General features: G+C 36.9%; 1 protein-coding gene across 3 annotated transcripts; it reads right to left on the reverse strand.

Annotated features, from left to right (window-relative positions):
* Positions 1–752: 752 nt before the first annotated feature.
* On the reverse strand, positions 753–17,071 carry LOC307144457 (uncharacterized protein). 3 transcript variants are annotated; one of them, XM_079846850.1, is made up of 3 exons: positions 16,987–17,071; positions 16,536–16,655; positions 753–2,079 (listed from the first exon to the last, which is right to left on the reverse strand). In XM_079846850.1, the coding sequence occupies exons 2-3, from the start codon at positions 16,591–16,593 to the stop codon at positions 1,205–1,207; spliced, it is 933 nt and encodes a 310-aa protein (XP_079702976.1). In that variant the 5' UTR covers positions 16,594–16,655; positions 16,987–17,071; the 3' UTR covers positions 753–1,204. The 3 variants fall into 3 exon arrangements, with proteins under 3 accessions (XP_079702976.1, XP_079702974.1, XP_079702975.1); XM_079846848.1 differs by having other exon boundaries at positions 16,530–16,655; XM_079846849.1 differs by having other exon boundaries at positions 16,530–16,655; positions 16,983–17,063.
* Between the last annotated feature and the right edge of the window lie 218 nt (positions 17,072–17,289).

The raw sequence follows: 17,289 nt of genomic DNA on the forward strand, positions 1-17,289 counted from the left end.
TCTTCCTTTTCCCGGACTTGTCCGGCGGGCGAGACTGTTAAAAATGTCCGGGATTCAGCTTTTGCGTTCTGCTGTCGCCATTCATTGTTTACATGCACACCTCTCGTTTCAATCTAACTGAATTAATTCCGATCGGTGAATCTGAATGTAGTGTTTACATGAACGCTAAACAAGTGATCGGTTGATGTGCGTTTTACCCTTGCTAAGAAAATTTCCGCTCCTCCGTGAGAGATGCGAGACCCGGCGCGTCTCAGTAATGACGCCACCGGCCTCGCGCCGTTCTCCCGCGGCCGTCAGCCTCGTCCTGCTCGCCACAGTAAACATGATGAATGGCGACTGTAGAACGCAAAAGCCGAATCCCGGACATTTTGGGTCTCTAAATCCCTGGCAAACTCATCACTTAGGCTAACTGTTAGCCTTGTTGTTTTCAACTGTGCTCTCTAACCGGTAGGCGTGGCCTCCTAAGGCAGCGAAGCAAGTGCATTCTGGGAGTTGTTGTCTTTCATCCACATAAGCCAAAAATAAATTTTCTGGCTTTTCTCAGTCTAGAAAGCTCCAAATTCAAAAATTTCTCCACATTTCTTCTACTTAAATGACCTATTTTAAATACACATTCATCTTCCCAGAGGTGAAGTATCCCTTTAACTCATTTTTAGTAAATTACCCTCTTATATTAAATCACTGTTGAAACAATCTGAATGTCAAATCATTTGTGAGTACAATATTTGTAAATCATGTGTGTGAATGTGAACTTTGCTCAATTCAATTCACATTTATTTGTAGTTGGCTTTTCACAATACATATCGTTTCAAAACACCTTTACTGAAAATGCATGTCTATTTTACAATTTAGAGTGATGTGTTATCAGAGGTGACTGTGTCCAAGTTATGCATTTTAGAAATGTATATACAAATCACACAGCTAGCTAATAACGTACTAATTTAAGGCAGAAACAATAAATACATAAATACATGTTTGTTAACAAATGATTGGGATATATAGAAAAATGTAGCATTGGTGCATGTTGATTCAGAGCTGGTGTAATATCTTCACAGGTATTGGGGCATCTGAAGTCTTCTTAAGAGTTTGGTTCCAAACTGGAGATGACGTACTCTTTAGTTAATTCGGGATGGGCATCCCAAGATAAAACAGGAAAGCAAAAGGAAAGAAATTAGACAACTTTAGGCAATGGGCAACTTTGGGCTCACTTAGACAACTTTGGGCAATGCTTTTTCTCATGAGTCCGTTGATGAGATGATCGGGTGAATCTCTTCCCACACGAAGTACACTGGTACGGCTTCTCTCCAGTATGAACTCTCTCATGATCTTTCATGTCTCCTGACCGAGCGAAACTCTTTCCACAGTTTGAGCACTTGTACGGCCTCTCTCCAGTATGAATTCTCTGGTGTAATTTTAAATGTGTTGTTGTAGCAAAGCTCTTCCCACATTCAAAGCACACATAAGGTCTCACACCAGTATGAATACGCTCATGCACTTTTAAATACTTCAGTAGTGAAAAACTCTTTCCACAAAAAGAACAAACGTGAGGTTTCACAGCAGCATGAATTTTAAGGTGTCTCCTTAAGATTGATTCCACAACAAATGTTTTATCACACTGATCACAGCTGAATGATCTCACTCCAGAGTGAGAGCGCAGATGATTTTTGAGAACTCTTTTGCAACTGAAACTTTTTGCACACTGAGAACATGTGAACGGTCTTTCTCCAGTGTGAATTCTCATGTGTCTGTTAAGGTCTGATTTATGTAAGAAAGTCTTTCCACACTGAATGCATGTGAACAGTTTTTCTCCAGTGTGAGATTTCATGTGTTTCTTAAGGTCTGTTTTATGCACGTAAAACATTCCACACTCAGAGCAGGTGAAAAATCCTTCGAGTCCAGATTTCCCAGCTTGTTTTTGTGTGAAATTCTCTTCAGTCTTTGAAACGACTGCATTTCCATCTTCATTTTTGAAATGATAAGGTTTTTGAAACAGATGTTGTTGGTCTTCATTTTTATATGTACATTTTCCATCTTCATTTGTGAAATGCTGGTGTTTGTCTTCATTCACATCCATCAGGTCTGAAATCAACATTAAATTCCCAAAATTCAATTTAAGGAGGACAAATGAGAAACAAAGAAATAAAGTTAATTCTTAATTTAGTCTACTAGTATCTAGTTTTAGATGTATTGTTATATCCTCCTAAGAACCAGAACTTTTTTTGTGTTTCACAAGTTCACACTTACATAAAATTAGAGTAAAGATTATGCCTATTTGGTGTGCTGTCTGGAGGGAGGGCTTAGTAATTAGCTTAATTATCTGAACATGCTCCTGAACTTTGTATATATGCAGGGGTGATAGTAGAAAAAAATCCTGAGCCTGAACTTTTATCCCTGGGAGGTAAGTGGACCCCTAAGCCACGATATATGCCCTGATCAACATAATTGACAAGCGGGATCCAGGGGTGTGCTTCCCTGGGAGAACATTTTGATAAATAGTCCCTTAAATGATAGATTCTGGTGACTTTTGTGGATATAAATGGACATCATTCAGACATGAAATGAACAAACCCAATACAAGCTTATATTACAGTAGCAGGTTTCAGTAAGTCAAATTTAAGTCCTTTTTAAGACATTTTAAGACCATAAAGATTTAAATTTAAGACTTACACAACGTATTGCCAAAAAATATTCAAATCAAAGAATTAATTTTATTTAAATGAATTCAGTAATTGAAAAAGCATTAATTTAATTTACAGATAAAGCAATCACATTAGTAACGTTCCACACCCAACAACGCGTGCCAGAGAAAAGAACAGAATCAGATATAATTTTTTTAGAGAAAATTGTACTTTGCATATTATACTGTAAAAAACACATAATTAGTTGATTTTAGTTGAGCATAACTAGAGATAAAATGGCATGAACATTTCATTTCATGATTATAGTGACAAAAATTATCACAGAATCATGTTTAAAAGTACTAATACTACAAAATGAAATCAATTCACCAAGTTTTATGTCGAAAACCAGCAAATAACAAATAAAGCATCAATATGCACTTTTTGTTTACATAAACATTAAAATACCATTAAAAATGATAGCCAGATTTTAAGTGTCTTGCAACATGTTATATACTAACATATAACAAATAAAGTCCAAATAAAGTTTTGACAAAAAAGTTTTTTATAAAAAGATAAACCTCACATATTTCAGACTTTAAATTATTTTTTATAAAAAGAATGAGTAAAAAAAAAAAGATAAATTACTGACATTTACAATGCACTTTCGCTTATCTTTTATTATTAATAGTAAAATTAGGTCTGATTTTCCCGTGGCGTCTGTCGTTGCTATGCAACCAATGCACTGCGCTCTCCACAACGACAAAAAAAAAAAGTTTTAGTGGCTAATGGATTTCCACGACCGAAAAACGCCTGGAAAAAAACGCTTACCGCGCGCCTACATTTGAATGAACTTGAGCGCGCAAAAGACGCGATATGTGAACGGCCTGTTGGCGAGCTACCTCAAATCAGGCAATGAGCTACAGCTGCTTGATGACTAGGATCTAACTCGTGCCGTGGCAGCACTTTTTTCCCACTAGTTCCATATAATATTTTCCTTGCGCACAAAGTGCAGAAACATGCTCCTGGTTGCCGGAGTTTTTGACACCAGCTTCCAAAGGGCTTTTCGTCTCTACCCACCTCCTCTATCCAAGACCATTTGTTCTTTATGCCTTTATCAACAAGTTTGGTGTCTTCCCCTGGCTTCATAAAGTTGCACTCCATGACTTTGGCTATGTTTCGCGCTGCCGGTGTGGGAAACACATTCGTAGTGTATGGGAAACACAAAACAAATTTGCACGTGGAGTAACTGCTGAATCAATCTGATTGGCCAAAACCCAAGACCATTTTTTTCGCAGACACGTCTGTACGCCGGAAATCCGGCGTGGCGCCGGAGCGCTATCAGGCCTGTATATGTATTTTATAATCATTTTAAGGACTATTGGCTATCGATTAATCACCAAAATAACCGATCGATTACTCTTTTACTGAAATAATCGTTAGTGACAGCCCTACACTCAACCTCTGCCATTATCGTGTCATCGTGTGTGATTGTGTACCTCTTCGCTATTGCTTCATATCATCATCGTTTTGTCTAGTCTAGAGATTTGAGATTGAGAGTGTGATTGTTATTTTGACTTGTTAACTTGACAAGTGACCCATGACCAGTGACGATTTCCTTAAGACTGCAAGGGAAGCTCGGCTTCCCCTATAATGTCAAAAAATGAATGGTCAAATATGTACTATTGTATTAACATTTTATTGAATAAAAATGCGTTAGAAAACGTTCATCTCAAAGACGAGTTCGTTCAGAATCAGTTACATACAGCAGGTCGGCTGACTCGATCTACTTCTCATACATTCCCGTAGCGTCACAGTGCATTTCCCTGTTGAAGCCCAGCTTCCATTGACTTCAATGGGGCTGCTTCGAACAGTTTTTTTCAGCGCTTCGAAACTAGACGGTCATTGGATAAATGCTGCGATTATGTCCCGCCCACGGAAGCTCAGCTTCTCTGGGGGTGAATGAGGAGTGGGCTGGCCTGGACTCCGGGCTTCTGCGTGATGATTGGAGGGTCTGTCAAAAGACTGCATCTCCTTTTGACTGACAGCGATTTTGTACTATAAGAAATCGCTGAAGCTATTCGCGCTCAGTCCCATCGCGGACAGTCGAAGTACAGTCGAAATAAAAACTGCTGCAACCTATTTCTTGATATTTGCTTGGCGAAATTGCTTGATTTTCATCATACATTTCACACAATTATACACCACATTCCTTGTTTCAGTTTTACAGAGTTTAATAATTTTTTTTTGGATCGTTCATTCATTCATTCATTCATTCATTCATATAGTAGGCTAGGCTAGCGTCATAGGGGTGAAACTGCACACGATGGCAGACAGTGCTAATATTGTCGACCTGATTTTGGCGAAGCCATTTGAAAGTGTTCCTTATGAGGAAAAACTTAGAATTAAACAGCAGGGCAGATCAACACCTAAGATTGATTTAGTGCAAAAGATAGGGAAAAATAACAGGTCTTTTCAGCTCTTCTGGTATGACAAAGTTAGCTGGCTGACTGGAAGTGCTGTGACAAATAAAATGTACTGCTGGCCATGCCTCTTGATGAAACCATCTCACGGATGTGTTGTTTGGTCAAAGATGGGGTTTAGAGATCTGAATAACTTTGACAGGGCATATAAAAGACATGAAAAGAGCAATGAACATGTGAATGCATGTGCAAGATTAAGTTGCATGGGAAGGATCAGGGTTGAGCAAGCAATCAATGAAGGTGCTTGCATTCAAGTGGCTAAACATAATGAAACAGTCAAACAAAACAGGGCCTTCCTAAACCGCCTTATTGATGTGACATCCTTGCTTGGCCGGCAGGAGCTGTCATTTAGGGGACATGATGAGAGTAGTGAATCATCCAACAAGGGGAATTACAGGGAGTTCACAGAAACATTAGATAAATATGATTCTGTCCTGTCCACACAATTCCTCAACTGTGTTTTCTGGTATGTCCCATACTATTCAAAATGACTTGATCTCTGCTCTTGCAGCCACCGTTTCTGATCAGATCAGAGATGAAATTCAGGATGCTCCCTTTTTTGGATGGCAGGTGGATGAAACAACTGATATATCCTGCCGTGCCCAACTCTCTGTCATTGTTCGCTATGTGGATAGTGCAGGTAAAATTCAGGAGCGCTTTATTGGATTTTTTTATGTTTCTGGGGGGCGAGATGCCCAGTCCGTTTTTGATATATTAAATGAGAACATGCAGGGCTACAATTTTAAGGATAAGCTTGTGGCACAGACCTATGATGGGGCTGCTGTCATGGCTTCAGATCTCAATGGTCTGCAGGCCAAAGTGAAAGCAATAGCCCCCAGTGCAATGTTTGTGCATTGCTTTGCACACAGACTGAATCTGGTGCTGTCACAGGGGGCTAAATGCTTGCCTGAGCGCAGAATATTTTTTGCATCACTCTCTGGGTTTGCCACATTTTTTTCAAAATCCACAAAGAGGACATCTTTTCTGGAGTCTGCAGGCTGTTCAAGGTTGCCCAGAAACGCTCCTACTCGATGGAATTTCACATCACGGATAGTGAGCACTGTGGCAAACAATTATGATGGCCTCCTGCAGACATTTGAGAACATCATTGCAGATACGACAATGGATGATGATACACTGGATTGTGCCAAAGGCTTTGTGAGGAAACTGGAGGATTTTGAGTTTGTGTTCATGTTGTACACATATGAACAAATCTTCTCTGAGACTGATGTGGTCTTTGATATTGTCCAGCAGAGGGCAATGGATGTTCTTTACTGCAAGAAAAGAATTGAGTCTCTTCTTGCATTTGTCAAAGAGAAGAGGTCAGAGGGGGCTTTCCAAGCTGTTTATGCCAAAACAGCAGATCTCACATCAGACCCACGAGATGAGCCCATGAGAAAGCGCCGTCTGACCCAATTGCAGGATCCCCAAGAGCGATACAGAAATCTGTACATGGCCATCCTTGATAACATCTTGGAGCAGATTCCTCGACGTTTTTCAAATTTGGAAAGTATGCTCTTCTTAGAATTAGTCAATCCAGGGAAATTTGATGACATGAGACAGGTATTTCCAGAGGAGGCCTTCCAAAGTGTCCTGAAAAGTTATGGCCATCACTTTGATTCAGGGAGACTGAGGTCAGAACTTCAAGTCCTGTATTCAGATCAGGACTTGCAGGGTAACAGGGGAAAGCTGTGTGATTACTTGGTGTTCCTTAAAGACATGGAGTTGGACAGTGCAATGCCTCAGCTTTACAAACTGTTCTCATTAGTGGCAACAACTGGAGCTACATCTGCAGGTGTAGAAAGGAGCTTCTCCTGTTTAACCCTCAGAGGTCGGAGATCACGCCGGCGTGATCTGCTCGCTTTTTTCCTTATGAGTTGAATTGAGACCCAAAATACTCTTTTGACTTTGATTTTACAAAACAAGTTTCATACATCAATCGATCCTGTTAAATGTGTATTATTTTTGTGTATACTCACAATAAAAACATAGTGTTGTGCTTTTCGACAAATAAAGAAAAATAAACACGAAGCGAGTTCTGCCTTCTTTCTGTCCGTGTAGTCCATTCTGAAACGCGTCCGAAAATGAATCATAACTCAGCGAATACTTCTCACACAGGCACGTGAGATATGTCTTTATGAAGCTTTAAATCTCCTCTTTTAAATGAAGTAATTTATATAAAAAACAAATGTTTTCAACTCATGTAATCCGTTTGAAAGCAAGGAGAGGTACCGTTTTTCCTTCTGCTTCATTATCTCTATAATGTGCTGAGGCCGCCCCGCCCCCGGCGCGATTCACATGTAAATAGTTAGATGATCTAGTATGCATCGCATACGCCCCTCGATCAATGCCATAAAAAGTTTCTTCATCAGACTTACTGATAGTTCATCGCGTTTTGAGTATGAAACGCTTCTCCGGTTATAAAGACGTCCTTCAGATGATTCTGGACGGCGAGGAAGAATGCACCTTTTCCTCAGAGGACGAACGGCAGCATATTGAAGAGCGAATTCCGCCGAGAACACAATTTCGGAGTAAGTTTTACTTAAAAGTCTTTTGTCTTTTATTTTTCGTGTTCGCATGTATGAGGAAAAAACAATATTACGTGACAGTTCTCCAATATGGACGTGAGCGCTCTAAAAAAAGCACTAAAAGACTTTCAAACTTTCACAGAGACCTCAAAACAGAAAGTACAAATCCTTTCTTTAAAACGAATTTCGTTTTGTATCAATTGTATCTTACTTTTAATAATTTTTTCATTAACAAATTTCCTGGATTTAAACTGCAAATTAACATTTATATTTCTTATAATAAAAATGAAAGACCTATGTTACAGACATATGAAAGACAACATTTCGTTGATTAGTTTTGGATAGATTATATATTTTTAATGTAAAATATCTGCCACCTCAAATAAGCTTTTGTTTGCCAATATTTGCTTATGTTAAATATAATATGTTTTGTCAAAAATAAAGTTATCAAATAATCAATCAAATCCTTAACTTTGAAATATGTATGATAAAATGTATACTTTAGTTTTTACAAAGAAAGATTACACTTGAATTGTTGTTGTAATTGTAACCTTTTTAATAAAAAAATATATTTACAAGGTAGATGTAAACAAACTATTAAAAGGTAAATATAAGCCTTTTCTTTAAATAACTTTTATTGTGTTTTATTATTGACAAATTTGGGGAGAGCATAAATATTCCAAAACTGAAAATACAGTATGAGAATTAACTGCACAATTACTAGTTTTCCTTGGATATTATAGGCCAAATTGCAAGCACAATATGAGGAAAAATAAAAAAGAATTGAGATGCTTCCAACTGTTGCTCTTGCATTCTTGTGGCTCAGTGACTCACCTGAATGAATGGCTAATTAAGTATGCGGGCCCCATTGTCTCCAGGTGTGAACCACTACATATGCATGACCGTAGACGCCCACTCCGCATATTGCCTTTCCAAACAGAAAGTGCTTTGCAAAATTCAAATCAATGTATTGTGTTATGTGAATGATAAGGCAGGGTGATTTTCACTTTATTTTGAAGAAAAAACACTAGGCGATGACATCCACTAGACAAAAGTCTTATTGGCACATATTTAGAATGTGTTTTATGGCCTTATTTCAGAAACTTTAGTTTTTAGTTTTTTCAATAACCACGCATAAACATTATTCTCTCAAAAATGCAGACATGTACATTCTTGTTGCTCACATTTCATGGTAGTCCTGTTTGTGCTAAATAGTGTGTAATTTTTTTTTGCCATTAATATGTTTATAAGCAACTGAAAAAAGCAAAAATGTCAGGGCATGTCAGAACATCTCAAGGACCCCAAAAACACCTTAGACCCCAGAGGGTTAACCCTCTGGGGTCTGAGCTGTTTTCTGGGCCCTGGAGGTGTTCTGACATGCTCTGACATTTGTGGTTATTTCTGTTACTTGTGACATTTTCATGGCTAAAGTCTAATTACACTGTATTCAGCACAAACTCTGCTACAATAATATATCAGCAGCATGTATGTAAAAGTTTGTAGTTTTGAGATAATGACATTTATGCGTGGTTTGTGAAAATACAAAAATAAATTCTCACTGAAATAAGGTCATGAAACCCCTACTGATTATTTCTTCACAAGACTTTTGAAAATTGTATCACGTAGCCTAGAATATTTGCTCTAAAACTATGTGAGAATCACCCTGACTGCTCATTCAGAGAAGACAATATATTGATTTAAAAATTTTACGACGTGTTTTGTGTTAGAAAGCAATATGCGAAGGGGTGGATCACCTCATTAATATGAAAGCTTTCCACACCTGAGAAAGACAAAGAACCTCCCTAATGGCCCTATTAGGAGCTTATCAGGGCCCATCATTCTGACCAACCTTGCACAAAGAATGAGGAGATTTAAAAAAGAATGGCTTTTAAAATTGTTTGGATTTATTTACAACACAACATAATCCAAAGATACACAACAAAAAAGCACTTATTGAAGAAAGAGACCTTTGTGCCATTCCTAAAAACATTGTACATACCTTTCATTTTCTAAGGTGTTTGATTTTCACTTTACCATGTTCATGTACAGAGACATGTACTGTGAATGTTGAAGTCAGCAGGACTCAGTGGCATCTGGGCCCTGAAAAAAAAAAAAAAAAAGTGCACATACTGATATCAAGAGAAAGGCCTGCACGATTTTGGGAATACATTTTAGATTTTTCTTGTTAAAATGGCTTTTTAAAATTCACAGAATACACACACACACACACTCACACAAATGTTTCCAACAATATATAATGAACACCAGGTCTGTTGTGCCTTGTAGGTATAGGCTATGCGCAGTGCTGCATAAAATAATAACAATATAGCAGCCTATATATATTTTCAAAAAGATTTCAGTAACAACTAAGCTAGAGAAAAATATATTGATTATCATGTTACTTCAAATGTTTCCATTCGTTATGATGATATGAAATGAGATAATAGTAAAAACATGAAGCCGTTTGGAGCGTTTTGCTTTTCCAAAATATGATACATTCAAACGCGATCGCGATCAAAAATATGATACATTAAAACGCGATCGCGATCAAATATAAAACATTATGGTTAGGCCTACCATATACATATCTACGTTTGAGCAGATATCCACAAACACAGTAACAGTAAACACGGGTCTAAATATTATAATATTCACCATATATCTAGCAACAGTTCAACTGCAATGTGAAATTTATGCAACAATAGCAAACTAATATGTAAGAATTTCTTACCTTATCTTTCTTGTCTTCAAATATCGTTCTTCTTCTTCTGATGTAAATCCAATGTAAGCTCAGGCACGTCTTTCAAACTCGACGAAAAGTGAAGTGAAGTGTTTTGTTGTTGAGGTAATGAGGGCGATCGCGTTCCATGTGGAGATTTGCATGTGAATATCTTTTGCGCGAGTGGGCGTGGCCGAATTAAAAATAATTAGGAAGCGTTTGAGAAGCTGGACATCTTGTTGGTTTTATACAAATTACTTAAACAGAGAATATTTGTTTTCGTTTTGAATCCGATCATTTAAAAGTACACACTTAAATGTTTATAAAGGTGTATGGCTCATAAATGTGTGACAAGTATTCGCTGAGTTTTGTTTCAGTTTATAGACGTGCTCAAGAAAAAAAAGTTCACCGCGACGGAGAGGCAGAACGCACACACTGTTTATTTTCTTTATTTTACAAAAGCACAATGTTTTGATTTGATTGGAAGTGGACACATACAAAAGTAGAAATACCACAGATTCTTTTTTTATATTTCTTTTTTCTGTATGACCATAAATGACGGAGAAATTTAAGTTTATAGTGCTACAATGTGGAGAAAATCCAGCAAAACGCGCCGGCGCGTTTGTCGACCTCAGAGGGTTAAAGCGGCTCAAGTCCTACACCCGTAACACAATGGGCCAAGGCCATTTAAGCAGCCTAGCTCTGCTGGCCATTGAGAGGACACTGGTCAAGTCACTGGAAAAGACGCCTAGTTGGTACAACAGGGTCACAGACCATTTTCTTGAAAAGGAACGTAGGGCAGAATTTACTTTTAAATAAATGGACAATTTTATGATGTAGGCCGAAAATGAGCTTCCCCTCTTTGACAGACCAGTAGCCGCCACTGCCCATGACCTAGGGCTGGGCGATATATCGATATAAAAAATATATCGATATATTTTTAAACGCGATATGGAATTAGACCATATCGCATATATCGATATAGTTCAAATTTGCGCTGTGATCCTTAATTGCTCAAGGCAACAGCTGACCTGGAGCTCTCTGCACTGCTCCCCGCGCCCCCGCCCCCGCCCCTCCTTTTTATGAAGGTAAAACAGTAGCAAAACTCGAGAGCTTGCTAATTTGAATGTGAGAACTTGTAAAATTAATATTTGTATTTGTAAGTTGAAATTTATACTTGCAGCTCTGATGTGAAAAGCTGCATCTATCGATTTGCACACACAGACAATACTCAGAACACCTGTGTTTTGAATTCGAAGTTGCAGATTAATAGTTACAAATGTGTAAAGTGTCATTTACATAAACAAAATGACAGGCACAATTGTGTACTACACATTTATCTTTGTGCTTTAGTTCAGTTTCGTTGTACAACCACAAGTCGGCACTCACAACCTCTCATATCTGGCAGTACAACTTCAAATCCTAGCGCTTTGACTTTTGCTACTCTTTTTGCGATATGCCTGTAGCAAAACTCACTCGTGCACTTGTAAATGCAGACTTGAGAGAGCAGAGTCGGGGGCGGGGCTGGGGTCGGAATGAAGTAATTTTATTGGTCGATGCCTCACCAATGAACAACGCCAGCCACAATGCAAACATTTGTATGCATATGTATCAGCTATTTTTTAAAACGCTTGGAAAATATTTTTATGAAATATCATTAGTTTTACTGGAATAGTTTTACAGAATATGAACGCAACGCGTTTAATTGAGACAGTGGTATTAAAAGACCAAACAGGAAACACCATAAAGCATAGCCTATACAGAAAAAAATTGAGCACAGAATATGAACGCAACGCGTTTAATTGTACTTTTTCCTCGAAACCCAAGAAAACGCTTAATGAGGCTTAATGGACCAACAGTTATAAAATAAAAATTAAAAACAATAAAAAAAACACATAATTTGTTACTTTATTAATAAAACACTAGGCAGCAAGTTTATTTGCACTGAACACACATTTGCTTATATATATATATATATATATATATATATATATGAAGAGTTCAGATGCTCGTATATTTAAATTCAATAATTTCACTAAAATGGCAGTGAAGATTACCTATTAATTATCATTTAAGTGAAATTACTGAACTTAAATATACAAGCTTGATAAAAATGCATCTAATATATTCCATTGCAATATGAAAATGCACCTAAATTATCTGATAAGAATGTAAAATGTATACCTTAATATGCAATGTAAGTCGCTTTGGAAAAATGTAAATGTTTTAAATATTCACCCTAGCCTAACTGTTGGACACACAAAAACAAACAAAACATAAATAAATTATATATATATATACGTACGTGTGTGTGTGTGTGTGTGTCTTTTACAGTCTATGGTATACCATATATATATAGGGCATATATATATATGGCATACGTCATATGTTTTACGTCATATTCTGTGCTCATCTGCTTTTCTGTAGTATGCATTAGCATTGTGTCTACTGAGTTTGATAATTTCGTTTATTTATTTTAATATCAGTCTAATGCATTAAAGGACAAGTTCGGTATTTTACACTTAAAGCCCTGTTTACAGATCGTTTCTGATGAAATAGAACGGTTGAGATAAAAATGTGGACACATGCTGCTGTCCCGAGAATTTTAGGTTTATTTCGCTTCTCCCCCCCACCTACACAATGGCAGCCTATGGGCACTGGAACAATCCTTCCTAAAACGCATTAAACTTTCGATTACAAAGACGTGAAACTCACCGAGTGGTCAGGGGTGTTCACTGATATGCTCACACAAAAATCGCTGCAAAAGATGCTTTCCAACAGGTTTTATCGTAGTTTTTGTCCAACTCCATTGACTTGAATTGGATGGGCTGTGTGCGGTACGGTATTACTCCGCCGCTTCTTCTTCTGCTTCTTCTGTGTATTCAATTAAATGCCAGTGGTTTGCTTGTAATTGGCAAAGGTGCATTATCGCCACCAACTGGGCTGGAGTGTTTATTATTCAAGCTCTCAACGGAAGAATCTACGGGTGTGAGACGTTTGGAAAAATAGGTCCACAGTTTTACAACGAATGGTAAAACACCTGTTGGAAAGCATCTTTTGCAGCGATTTTTTTGTGAGCATATCATTGAACACCCCTGACCACTCGGTGAGTTTCACGTCTTTGTAAACGAAAGTTTAATGCGTTTTATGAAGGATTGTTCCAGTGCCCATAGGCTGCCATTGTGTAGGTGGGGGGGAAAGCGAAATAAACCTAAAATTCTCGGGACAGCAGCATGTGTCCACATTTTAATCTTAACCGTTCTATTTCATCAGAAACGATCTGTAAACAGGGCTTTAAGTGTAAAATACCGAACTTGTCCTTTAAGCCATGTTAGTGTTTCAGTGCACGCGGGTTTCGTGACATCATCGAACTCCCATTTCATTGGCTAGGTGCCAACCAATAAAACGGCTCCTTTGACCCCCCCTCCTCCCGCCCCCCTTTCCCTCTCACCGCCTCTGAGTTTCAAGTGCACAAGTTAGTTTTGCACCTGATATATCGCGAAAAGAGTAGCAAAAGTCAAGGCGCGAAATTTGAAATTGCAGTGACAGATTTGAGAAGCTGCAAGTGCCTAATTGAGGAAGTACCGCGAATGTGAACGTAAGATTAAACGCAAAATATATATTACAAGTTTGTGTCTGTCGTTGTATTTCTGTGAATGGCATTTTACACATTTGTGTCTACTTGTCTGCAGCTTCAGATTCAGAATACAGGTTTGTGACTATTGTCTGCGAGTGCAAATTTCAACATTCAACTTCAGTTTTTTATTTTACAGATTTTCACATTGGAGCTGTGAGTGTAAATATTCATGTACAAGTACGAATATTTATTGTACAAGTTCTCAAATTCACATTTACATGCTCTCGAGTTTTGCTACTGTTTTACCTTCATAGTTATGAGAGGCGAATCATGACTACTTCAGAAAACCCAGCACAATAGGAACTACCAGGCAGTGACATAAGTGTACGCTGAAATAAAGTTTTTCACCTCAGAAAAACAGACTTTCTTGTCCTGTCAGCCGTTATATGTGCTCGTAGCGCACACTCATCAATTATACGCGCAAATGCGGCAGCGCGCGCTGTTCGCTGTGTATCACCTCACTATCGCCAAACTACGAGCATGCAACGCTGTTACGTTGTAAATTACACGAAACAAAAGTAATGCAGTTATGATTTTCATTCTATTCACCAGGAGCAGTTTCCATGTTTCATTAACAGTTATTGTTAGTATAGTATTGTGTATTCACCATGGTAACTGTCGTTTCCATATTAACCCCATGCCACTTTATTTTTCTATGTGTTATTTTTTTATATTTTTTAAATGACTGTAGTGGCTCATACCAACATTGTATTAACAAAAACTAGTTTGGGACTGCTATTTAATAGCTTTAGCATAGGCCTAATGTTTATTTAGTACTAGTCTTTACTATTAGTCATATTCTTACAATTTATGTGTATTTTAAGTAAAGGGGGACAGTACTTGTGTGTGTGTTAAAACGTTTTATACTTTGTATATATATAGATATATATAGATATATATATATATATAGGCAAATTATAACACGTTTACACAAAATTTGTTTATATATATTCAATGTAAATTCTGATAATCATAATTAATAGATCGCAATTACAATTCCAAGGGAATAATCGGCAATTGTGATTTTTGTCATAATCGTGCAGCCCGGCCTAAGGTGAAGAAACCTGTTTATTATTTATTCATTTGATTTTGCAACTGTTCACTGAAATAGCCTGTTTCAATAAAACTACTTGTGATGTCATATTTGTCTTTGACTTTGACTGAACATTTGCTCTCACTTTGCGGAAAAAATATCGGGATATATATCGTATATCGATATTCAGCCTAAATATATCGGGATATGACTTTTGGTCCATATCGCCCAGCCCTACCATGACCCATGCCTGATCGACTACGATTTGGATTCTGATTTTGGATTGTTTGCTACGAACCTGTGTATATATCTTGTGTAAATATTCTGATATACAATTTTGCCAAATTAAGGGATGTAGGGGGTTTGACGCCATTTTATCTAGTATATATCTTTTCACACTGTTTTTGATTTAGGGAGGTAGGCAAGTTTAAATTGTATTTTGTTATCTTTATTTTTGTTTTAGGAAATGTAGAGGTTAAAAAAAGGATTGTTTTGTTTGTTATTTTGGCCTTGTCTGCCCCTGATACTACACTCTTGTTAAAAATAATAAAACTCTTATTATTTGGCATCTCTCTTATAGAGAGACTCTCTCTTTACCTGTTACGGCTGACCCCTAGCGGTCGTAACAATTACATTGTTTGGAGCATAAGAAACAAATGAAAACTTTTTTGAAAAAGGATATTTTGTTCATATTTTACGCTATGTCATCTGTAGAGGACACCAGGACTCAGTTATTAAGAAAATAAAATGGCATGATTGATTAGGCATGATTTTTTATTTTTTTTATTTACCAATTAATTTTTAGGTTTAAGGCTATTTTTAACCAAATTATGTATAATGGAGATTCTCGACTACGTTATGAAAAATATAATAGAATGATTTTACATACCATTTTACTTTATGCACAATGTGTGTAAAATTGCAATAAATGGGTAATCCCATTCTATTCAATGTATTTAATTAGCATATTGATGTGTTCTTTTGACAACATGTAATGAAAAAAAGAAGTTTAATAATGAGAGTAATAACTTGGCAACAATTTCATAAAAATATATAATATTTCATTGGAATATTGATATAAAATTTCCTTCCCAATTGACTTGTGTCTCCCCAAAATGCCTGATAAACATGCAGTAAGTCCTGGTTTCTTCTATAGATAGCTAATCGATAGCCATCTTCTAATCGATAGCCTGTTTCCTAACAGAGTCATATTCTGATTTGAAACCCCATAACGTTTTCCTGAGAAGTTTATTTACAACAAACAATTAAAGTAAAATAAAAAATAAAATAAAAATAAAAAATATTATCATATTTCCATAAGAGTGCTAAATTTGATCATTCAGTCAATGCCAATCATTTTAAAGCCCAAGGAGAAGGGGTTATAATAGTGAAACTTTATCTCTGAAATGCCCTGAAATTGCTCTTTACAGGTCTATGCCTGGGTCTAAGGAGGATATGTGAGTTTTCATTTTAATGTTCCCCGTCAGTCATTAAAGAAAATGAAGAAAAACACCAACCTATTTGTTCCTCTGTATATTCATCTTTTATTCTGCATGGTTCTTCCTCAAACTCCATCTTCACAATAGTATGTCAGTAGTTTCTGCTGGAGTAATTGCTCCTGCTTGCTTCTTCTAGTCCTGTGGGAAGATGGCAATATTCCCCAGCATTTAAACTCTCATGAAGAACTCTCACTATGTTTCAATCAATTCAACGCCTAAAGCTGATTTTTATGTTGGTTTAATTTGTTTATTACATAAAATGTAAACACAACTCATAATATTTTTGTAATCAAATTTTATTGTGAAAAACCAGTCAGTATAACGAGTTGTTTACGTTTCACGAGCGTTAATGCAAAACATCAGTCGGTTCATTTTGATTCGTTTGTGAGTGATTCACTAAATTAACTGAATCGTTTAGTAGTTTGGATTTAGATTTCTCACCAATAAACGATTAAATGAACGTACTCACAGTCTGAATGACAGCAGATTTAGAGCAGAACGAACGTCTGTGTTTCACTTCACATGTTCATGTTCACTTCTCTTCTTCTTCCTCTAGATTTGGATGCGTGTCATTGCTTCGGTTGCATGAGCGCCTTCTACTGGCGGAAAACATATTAAACTTTTTAACCCTCATTTAAAAAAAAAAAACACACACACAAAAAAACGATACTCTCTATCTTGTTGGTTGATTTTATATAAACACAATTTATATCCCCAAACAGGTTTGATTTGGAATAAAGTATTGATTTAAATTTAAATGGCAAAATGAGTC

Source organism: Squalius cephalus, assembly GCF_949319135.1.
Source record: "Squalius cephalus genome assembly, chromosome: 17".
In the NCBI taxonomy this organism is placed as follows: domain Eukaryota; kingdom Metazoa; phylum Chordata; class Actinopteri; order Cypriniformes; family Leuciscidae; genus Squalius; species Squalius cephalus.